This window comes from Rhinopithecus roxellana, chromosome 9, assembly GCF_007565055.1.
Source record: "Rhinopithecus roxellana isolate Shanxi Qingling chromosome 9, ASM756505v1, whole genome shotgun sequence".
NCBI classification, from domain to species: Eukaryota; Metazoa; Chordata; class Mammalia; order Primates; family Cercopithecidae; genus Rhinopithecus; species Rhinopithecus roxellana.
In genome coordinates this window covers 27,707,793-27,717,418 of record NC_044557.1, presented here as the reverse complement: position 1 = coordinate 27,717,418, position 9,626 = coordinate 27,707,793, and the positions used below count along the sequence as shown (strand labels likewise).

Here is a 9,626-nt window from a genome sequence, read left to right as displayed (position 1 = left end):
AGGCTAATGGGGGCTACGGACCGTTGTTCTTTATGACACGGTTTCTCGAGACCGAGGCATGTATAAGCCAGTGCACAGAATCGTGTCTATGTAATTAGTTAATTCTGTCTGAGAGGAGTGTGTGTGTTTAAGACACTGCCTGGGATGACTTATAATGTAATCTTTAGGCAAAACGCTTTGTAATTGGTGCAGCTCTGAAAACACACGCATGCATTCCAGGGGGTGCTGCTGGGGCTCGGCGGGTCCGTGTCTGGTCTGTAAGGAGCGCCGGCTCCTCGGGGGTTGCTGGGGAGCCCACGCTGCCGGCGACTTGGGCCACTGAATGTGAGACCGAGTCCCTGTATGTCACCAGTGCACACGCTGATTTGAACCCTGCTTCGACGTGCGTGTCATGGCTTAAAAATAGCTGCTAATCTGTCAACCTGTCTTGGGCAGAAACAGCGGCGGCGGCGGCGACAGCAGCGGGAGCGTCATGGCCGTGGCGCTGTCTGCGCCGGCAATCCGCCTTTCGGACTGAGGCCCAGCGCAGCGCTTGCAAAGAGGTAGAGGGGCTGCGGAGGGCCTTCGCCTTCCCAGCTGGCTCCCCAAGCTGGAGAGAGGTGCCCAGCTAGGGGAGACGGGAGAGGGAGGGGACCGGGAAGCCGGCACCCGAGCCCAGCGAGCCAGCCGCGCTCTCCCGGGCGACCTCCCTTCGCGCGCGGGGCCGGGCTGCCTGGTTGGCGAGGACTGGGGCGACAGCCATGGACCTGTTACAAAGGCGACCGCAGGCGGAGGGAGGGCGCGGCGGGCCACCTGGAGCCGACGGATGGGATTGGAGAATGCCCAGGGCTGTATCCTGGGACAGAAAGGGGCTTCTGCACCCCCTCCCCGGGAAAAACAGCCCCACGAAGCTCCTTCTTAGACCTGGGCTCCTTCACGCTTCCCCCATCCCATTCATCATCTCGTAGACAGCAGACTCTCTAAGAGGAAAGGTTGTATTGTAATAAAGTAATGGGGTCTTTAGGCCTGGGTGCAAAGGTAGAAGAAGATGGTGGTGATGGTGGTAGGGATGATAGTGATGGTGGTGGGGATGATGGTGATGGTGATGGCTGTAGTGCTATATTTCTGTGCTCCTTCTGGACCCAGCCATTGAAAACTCTCTCTCTCCCTAAACACCCTAAGATCCAATCTTCCCTCACCAATCCTGGTCCTAAAACCCCTCTTCTAATGCCCTGTAAGTGCTTGGTTTCTCTTGGCACTGGGGCAAGGGAGAGCTGGGCCCTGGCTAGGGGTGTGAGATGGGGACAAATCGTGGGCAGGGACAAAGATGGCCTCTCACTGCTGGTCATAGAGTTGAAGTTCCCCTGGCAGGAGGCCGGGAAGGGAGTGGGAGGGGATTCTGTAGGCTCCAGGACCTCCTGCTTTCAAACAGGCAGGACCACAGGTGTGAGAGGATGGGAAGGCAGGGGTCTTGCCATTGTTGCCTTGCTGCCTGAAGGTCCCAGGGCAAGCCTCAAACACTGGTCCTTCCCAGCTCTGCAGCTCAACAGGTCATCTGAGACACACCTGCTAAGCCCCTCGTTATTGACCTCGTGTGTTTTATAGGGTCACTTGACTCCAACAGCCATACACTTGGTAATTCTAAGCCTCTGAGCCTCTGGACCTGGCAGGATCCTTCATTTTTCCCTTTCCTTCCTGCTTTCTAGCCCCCCACCATCCACCTCTGTCCCCCTCCCCTCAAGACACACACAGACAAAACACTCCAACCCTTCATCAGTTCCCCCACCATCCACCTCTGTCACCCTCCCTGCAAGACACACACAGACAAAACACTCCAACCCTGCTTCAATTCAGAAATTTTCACATTAGAGCTGAGATCTGATCAGTAATTTCTTAATGCTGATCCAAGGAGGGTAGTTTGCCTGTTGTGCACGCCTTCTTCCATAAGCTCGTTCATTCAGCAAGTATTTTTTTTCCCAAACTTACTCTTCCTCTTTATTGCTATTCTCTACTCACCCCATCCCCCACCCACCACACCCTTCCCATAGCAGGTTTATCTCTGAGGCAGTGGCAGGTCATGAAGGAGTTAAAGTCTAACTCTGGCACAGAGGTGGCAGGCCTGACATGTGTCGTGGCCTCAGCTGCTGTTGTCTCCCTGCTAATTGTCTCTGGATGGGTCTAAATGTACCCCCAACCCCATCCCAGCTCCCTAGGCTCTCTGCCTATAGCCCCAGGCAGATGAGACCCAGATTCCAGCTGGCAAGATCCCCAGCAGTGGGGACAGCCACCCAAGTGCCAAGTGTGTGTGTGTGTGTGTGTGCGCGCGCGCGTGCTGGCAGTGGGGGTGGGGTGACAGAGCAGAAACCCAGCAGCAGGGCAGCTCCCTCTCCCCGTAAACAAGGACATGTGACTCTCCCACCTCGTTGTGTGGCAGAGCCAAAGAGCTGAGCAAAAGGAGCTGCTGCAGCTTGAAGGAAAAGCCACCCCTGAAGGCTCCCGCCAGAGCCAGGCTTTACCTTCTCTCCCTCTAGAATCTTCTCCAGAAGGACCAGCCCAGGGAAGGGAAGCAGCTGCTCTGGACTCACTCAAGTGTGTCTCACACCCCCTCCCTTTCCAGCAGCAGCTACCTGGCGACAGAACCCATCATCACCGCAGCCACTCCTGCAGCTGCCACGGTTTCTGCCACCTCTAAGATGTGCCCTGGTAACTGGCTTTGGGCTTCCATGACTTTTATGGCCCGCTTCTCCCGGAGTAGCTCAAGGTCTCCCGTTCGAACTCGAGGGACCCTGGAGGAGATGCCAACCGTTCAACATCCTTTCCTCAATGTCTTCGAGTTGGAGCGGCTCCTCTACACAGGCAAGACAGCCTGTAACCATGCCGATGAGGTCTGGCCAGGCCTCTATCTCGGAGACCAGTATGTATCGGGCAGACTGGGCCCACAGCAAAGTGTGTGTGTGTTTGTGTGTGTAAGAAAGGAGAAGGGTGGCAGACAGGCATGGAGTGGTATCATTGGCTCCTGGTTGAAGATTGAGGGGATAGGGCACGTGGGCCAAGGGTAGAGTCTGCAGGTTTGGGAGATTTTGGTCAGGATTATTGAAATGCCCAACTCTGGCCACAGTGTCTATTGCCTGTAATCCCAGCACTTTGAGAGGATGAGGCAGGAGTATCTAGAGTACAGGAGTTCTAGACCAGCCTGAGCAACAAAGCCAGACTCCATCTCTACTTATTATTTTAAAATAAAATAAATAAAATAAAAATACCCAACTCTGGACAGAAAGACTCTGTTCCAGTAATAATATCATTCATGTATCACATATTTATTATTACGTGCCAGTGCTACATACCAGGCACAATAGATGACTTCTCTGACCTTCCATCTATTGTGCAATATCTCTGGGAAAAGGCAGTCACTGGAAGCCCGGAGCAGTAGGTAGGAAGCTGCAGTGGTTTCTCTTGAGACCAAGCAAAGCGGCAGTGCCTACAGAGATTCTGCAATTTGAGGACTATGGAGAGAAAAACATCAAAGGAAGAGCCATCCGCACTTCTCTCTCTCAAAGTTATACAAGGAGTTTTTGTTTGTTTGTTTTTTGTTTGTTTGTTTGTTTGTTGCTTCTTTGGTTTGTTTTGGTTTTGATTTTGGTTTCTTTTTTTTTTTTTTTTGAGTGTCACTCTGTTGCCCAGGCTGGAGTGCAGTGGTGCGATCTTGGCTCACTGCAACCTCTGCCTCCCGGGTTCAAGCGATTCTCCTGCCTCAGCCTCCAGAGTAGCTGGGACTACAGGCACACACCATGTTGCCCAGCTAATTATTTGTTTGTATTTTAGTAGAGACAGGCCCAGGCTGGTCTTGAGCTCCTGAGCTCAGGCAATCCACCTATCTCAGCCTCTCAAAGTGCTAGGATTACAGGTGTGAGCCACCGTGCCCAGCACTGTTGTTGTTTTTGAGACAGGGTTTCGCTCTGTTACCCAGGCTGTACTACAGTGGCCCAATCTCGGCTCACAACAAACTCCACCTCCCAGGTTCAAGCAATTCTCCTGCCTCTGCCTCCCAAGTAGCTGGAATTACAGGTGCCCACAACCATGCCCAGCTGATTTTTGTATTTTTAGTAGAGACAGGGTTTAGCCATGTTGGCCAGGCTGATTTTGAACTCGTGGCCTCAAGCGATCCACCGGCTTCGGCTTCCCAAAGTGCTGGGATTACAAGCATGAGCCACCGTGCCTGACCTACAAGGATATTTTTCACACACATTATCTCTCTTAATCTTCACAACAGTCCTGTGAGGTAGGTATCACTATCCCTGGGTTACAGATGAGGAAACTAAAGCTCAGAAGAGTTGTGACTGGCCCAAGGTCACACAGATTGTAAGTAGCAGAGCCAGGACTTGGAGGCTCAAGTTCAGTGCACTTGCTGCTTAAGGAGTTTGCCCTGGACAGGACATTTGCCCTGAGATATGACTGTAGTGCCCAGGGGCATCTGCCACCAAGCTGAGGGGTCTGGGCCAGATGAACACCTGAAGGCGACGTCATAAAACAGGGTAAATGTGGCCAGGCATGGTGGCTCACATCTGTAATCCCAGCACTTTGGGATACTGAGGCGGGTGGATCACAAGGTCAGGAGTTCAAGACCAGTCTGGCCAAAATAGCGAAACCCCGTCTCTACTAAAAATACAAATATTAGCCTGGCGTGGTGGTGGGCGCCTGTAATCCCAGCTACTTGGGAGGCTGAGGCAGAGAATTGCTTGAACCCGGGAGGCAGAGGTGGCAGTGAGCCAAGATCGCGCCACTGCACTCCAGCACTCCAGCCTAGGCGACAGAGCAAGACACCATCTCAAAAACAAAAACAAAAACAAAAAAACATGGTAAATGTGAGCCACGGAATATCTGGCAAAAACACAAGAGGGTTCTGGGTGTCAACAAGAGTAGAGTCACAGGGGAGTTACGTGTGGAATGGATGTCAGAACCATACTATCTCGGGGTGAGCAGGACCAATGAAATGAGCAGAACAATCTGCCTGACATTCATTTCCCCTCTGCAGCATCCATGGCTGCACGGCCATCTCCTCTTTCTGCCTGAATACCCCAGGGGCAGGAAAACCACTCTCTCCCGAGGTGCTCCACCCTTTCCTCAGCTAGACTCCACCATTAGAATGTACTTCCTTGTATGAAATTGAAATCAGCTGGCCAGGCGCAGTGGCTCATGCCTATAATCCCAGCACTTTGGGAGGCCTGGGTGGGTGGATCATGAGGTCAGGAGTTCAAGACCAGCCTGGCCAACATGGTGAAATCCCATCTCTACTAAAAATACAAAAATTAGCTGGGCATGGTGGTGGGCACCTGTAATCCCAGCGACTCAGTAGACTGAGGCAGGAGATTTGCTTGAACCTGGGAGGCAGAGGTTGCAGTGAGCCGAGATTACACCATTGCACTTCAGTCTGGGAGACATAGCAAGACTCTGTCCCCCCTCTCCCGCTCAAAAAAATGAAATCTGCTTCCCTAGGGCTTTAATTCCTTGATCCTCATTCTGGCCTTGAGAACCCTACAGATCCAAGACAATCCCAATTCCAGAAAACACACTTTCAGTTCTATTATGGCTATTTTTACCCCATCCCCTTAGTCTTCTCTTCTCCAAGCAAAATATCCCCTATACTTTCAACCACGGCTCACAAGACAAGACTCCAAGTCATTGCCCATCTTGATTCCTCCCTTCTGGGTCACTAGTAAGTAAAGTAGTGTGCTTAGGCCAATAGTAGGATCCAGGAGGCCAGGCACGGTGGCTCATGCCTGTCATCCCAGCACTTTGGAAGGCTGAGGCGGGAGGATAACTTGAGGTCAGGAGTTCAAGACCAGCCTGGCCAACATGGTAAAACCCCATCTCTACTAAAGATACAAAAAGTATCTGGATGTAGTGGCATGTGCCTGTAATCCCAGCTACCCGAGAGGCTGAGGCAGGAGAATTGTTTGAACCCAGGAGATGGAGGTGGCAGTGAGCACTATAGCCTAGGAAGCAGAACGAGACTCCATCTCAAACAAACAAACAAAAAAGAATCAACAATAGGATTCAGGAAATTAACAGGGTGTACTCAAGGGAGTCTTCCCCAACAATCTGGCTTTCCCACTCTTCCTTTAACCTCTACTCATTGCAGGGATATGGCTAACAACCGTCGGGAGCTTCGCCGCCTGGGCATTACGCACGTCCTCAATGCCTCACACAGCCGGTGGCGAGGCACCCCCGAGGCCTACGAGGGGCTGGGCATCCGCTACCTGGGTGTTGAGGCCCACGACTCGCCAGCCTTTGACATGAGCATCCACTTCCAGACGGCGGCCGACTTCATCCACCGGGCACTGAGCCAGCCAGGAGGTAGGAGGGGAATGTCGGGAGCAGGAAAGAACAGGGTACCTGGAATTTGGGGAAGTCCAAGGGTCTGAGAGTGGAGTGAGATTTTAGCAACATGACAAAATGCTCAGGATCTTGGTAAGAAAGAAAAAAATATCTCAACCATTTTTTAGAGCAATACAGAAAAAGACAAGAAGGAAATTATCAAAAATGTTAAGAGTGTCAAGTTATACCTGGGTGGCAAGATTATATGTGATCGACTTTTTCTTTTTTGTTTTTTTCGAGATAGAGTCTTGCTCTGTCACCCAGGCTAGAGTGCAGTGACGTGATCTCAACTCACTGCAACCTCCGCCTCCCGGGTTCAAGTGATTCTCCTGCCTCAGCCTCCCGAGTAGCTGAGATTACAGGGGCGCGCCACCACATCCAGCTAATTTTTGTATTTTAATAGAGACGTGGTTTCACCATGTGTGCCAGGCTGGTCTCAAACTCCTGACCTCAGGTGATCCACCTGCTTCGACCTCCCAAAGTGATGGAATTACAGGCGTGAGCCACTGCACCCAGCCAGCAGGAGGATTTCTTGAGCCCAGGAATTAGAGGTTGTAGTAAGCTATAATTGTGCTACTACACTCAGCCTGAGAGGCAGAGCAAGACCTTGTCACTAAATACATATCTATATTCAATGGTTGAGAATAACAAGCTAGAATGATGAGGAGATAGAGGAAGGGGCTAGTCACGACAGTGTTTTCAATTGATTCATTCATGCTACTCTATGCAAAGCTGTCTCTTACATCAGTGGTGAGTCTCCACCTTTGACCCCTTTTAGGTTTATGGATACTGAGTCACTGCATGTCACCTTTCTCTCATTCTGTCCAGGCCTCTCCCCTTTTGCCAGGGATCTGCATTTGTAACATCCACTCATCTGCACCCATTCCTGTTTTCATGCACCTGTACTTACCTGTCTTCCTCTTCCCTGTCCATGTCGCCTTTTTTTTTTTTTTGAGCCGGGGTTTCGCTTTTGTTGCCTGGGCTGGAGTGCAATGACACCATCTTGGCTCACTGCAGCCTCTGCCTCCTGGGTTCAAGCGATTCTGCTGCCTCAGCCTCCTGAGTAGCTGGAATTACAGGCATGTGTCACCACACCCAGCTGACTTTTATATTTTTATTAGAGATGGAGTTTCACCATGTTAGGCCAGGCTGGTCTCGAACTCCTGACCTCAGGCCATCTGCCCTCTTCGGCCTCTCAAAGTGCTGGAATTACCAGCGTGAGTCACTGTGCCTGGCCCTATGTCACACTTTCCCCAGCCTTCTCCAAGCTGCCACAAGCAGTCTCGAAGCTCTCTCTCTCTGTGTCTCTCCTCTCAGGGAAGATCCTGGTGCATTGTGCCGTGGGCGTGAGCCGATCTGCCACCCTGGTACTGGCCTACCTCATGCTGTACCACCACCTCACCCTTGTGGAGGCCATCAAGAAAGTCAAAGACCACCGAGGCATCATCCCCAACCGGGGCTTCCTGAGGCAGCTTCTGGCCCTGGACCGCAGGCTGCGGCAGGGTCTAGAAGCATGAGGGGAGGGGGAGAGAGGTCAGGCCAGGCCTGTGGGTGGGTCCCTGGCTCCCAGCTGGAGATAGGAGGCCCAGGTGGCAGGTAGCAGGAGGCCCAGATCACCCATCCTCCCCTGGGGTCAGGAGAGGCCGAGCCCCAGGCCACTGTCACTGTTTGTGGGAGGGAACGGGGAGTGAGGTTGGGCAGTGTGGTGGATGGGCACCCAGGAAGGGTTGACCAGGGAAGGAGGCAGCTAGGCTGTAGATGAAAGATGGTCCTGGGATTCAAACACCACTGGGATCTGGCCAGGGTGCTCCCTGGGATTCACAGTCCCTTCCCCTCTTTGTGCCCAAGTGTTCCCCTCTCTCCCTCACCAAAACAAAAGGGCCATCTCTGCCCTGCACTTGTGCAGAAAGTCAGGGATGCAGCAGGCATGAATGCAATGGTGTAGAGTTGTGTGAAACCCCTAGCATAGAGACAGACAGCAAAGAGATGGTGTGAAAAGCTTGCAGAACCAGAGAGAGAACCCCACAGAGTTTCCACTCCAAGCGCAGGAGGAGGTAGCTAGCATGTGAGGGTTGGTACTAGGCCCATGGCTGCTGCTTGGGGCCAAAAACGTACAGAGGTGCATGGCTGGCAGACTTGAGATGGTCACTCGCTTACTGGATCCAAGTGTCTCGAGGAAAAATAAAGATCATGAAAAAGAAGAGAGTTTCTTGAAGTCATTGACAGTTTGAAAGAGTTCTAGGCCTCTCTTCTGGGAACCCCAGCCTTGCTGGAGAAAAGGACAGTTCCTGACTCGCTTGTATCCTCCACCAGCCTTCAAACCTCCGCCAGCTCTTCTCATGCCCTTTCTCCCAAGTCCAATTTCATGCTCCTACAGCGATATCTTGGGCTGTTGTTTCCAACTAGTCCACAAAGGGGCAGCAGAGGACCAGAAATTTCAGGTTTGCAACAAACTCTGTTGCTGTTCAGAGGGCACACCCTGTACCTTTGGAGTTTAGAAGAGGTCGCTGGGCCGGGCGCAGGGGCTCACACCTGTAATCCTAACACTTCGGAAGGCCGAGGCGGGGGGATCACATGAGGTCAGGAGTTCAAGACCAGCGTGGCCAACATGGCGAAACCCCATCTCTACTAAAACTACAAAAATTAGCCGGGCATGGTGGCACACACCTGTAATCCCAGCTACTCAGGAGGCTGAGGAAGGAGAATGGCTTGAACCCCAGAGGTGGAGGTTGCAGTGAGTCGAGATCGCGCCACTACACTCCAGCCTGCGTGATGGGAGCGAGACTCCAACTCAAAAAAAAAAAAAAAAAAAAAAAAAAAAAAAAAAAAAAAAAAAAAAAAAGATCTCTATTCACATACCTTGGTGTTAAGAAATATACCACCACCAGGCATGGTGGTTCATGCCTATAATTCTAGCACTTTGGGAAACCGAGGCGGCCCAATTGTTTCAGCCCAAGAGTTTGAAGTCAGCCTGGGAAACATGGTGAGACCCTATCTCTATAAAAATTAAAAATTAGCCAGGTGGGGTAGAGCATGCATGTAGTCCCAGCTACTTACGAGGCTGACTTGGGAGGATGGCTTGAGCCCAGGAGGTTGAGCCTACAGTAGCTGTGATGGCATCACGGCATCCCAGCCTGGGCAACAGACCAAGGCCATGTCTTAAAAAGAAAAGAAATGAAAAGAAAGAAAAGAAAAAGAAAAGAGGCTGGGTGTGGTGGCTCATGCGTGTTAATCCCAGCACTTTTGGAGGTGGGTGGATCACTTGAGATCAG

At 51.9% G+C, this 9,626-nt stretch overlaps 1 protein-coding gene across 2 annotated transcripts; it reads left to right on the top strand.

The window, feature by feature from the left end:
* The first annotated feature begins 310 nt into the window (after positions 1 to 310).
* On the top strand, positions 311 to 8,555 carry DUSP26 (dual specificity phosphatase 26). Of its 2 annotated transcripts, none has more exons than XM_010372194.2 (4): positions 311 to 542; positions 2,600 to 2,893; positions 6,119 to 6,333; positions 7,672 to 8,555. In XM_010372194.2, the coding sequence occupies exons 2-4, from the start codon at positions 2,673 to 2,675 to the stop codon at positions 7,869 to 7,871; spliced, it is 636 nt and encodes a 211-aa protein (XP_010370496.1). In that variant the 5' UTR covers positions 311 to 542; positions 2,600 to 2,672; the 3' UTR covers positions 7,872 to 8,555. The 2 variants fall into 2 exon arrangements, with proteins under 2 accessions (XP_010370496.1, XP_010370495.1); XM_010372193.2 differs by having other exon boundaries at positions 2,597 to 2,893.
* The last annotated feature ends 1,071 nt before the right edge of the window (positions 8,556 to 9,626 follow it).

Coding starts and splice junctions, on each gene's coding strand:
- DUSP26 (XM_010372194.2), top strand. CDS start 2,673: ATGTGCCCTGGTAACTGGCTTTGGGCTTCCATGACTTTTATGGCCCGC. Junction 2,894..6,118: donor GGCCTCTATCTCGGAGACCA/GTATGTATCGGG, acceptor TACTCATTGCAG/GGATATGGCTAACAACCGTC. Junction 6,334..7,671: donor GGCACTGAGCCAGCCAGGAG/GTAGGAGGGGAA, acceptor CTCTCCTCTCAG/GGAAGATCCTGGTGCATTGT.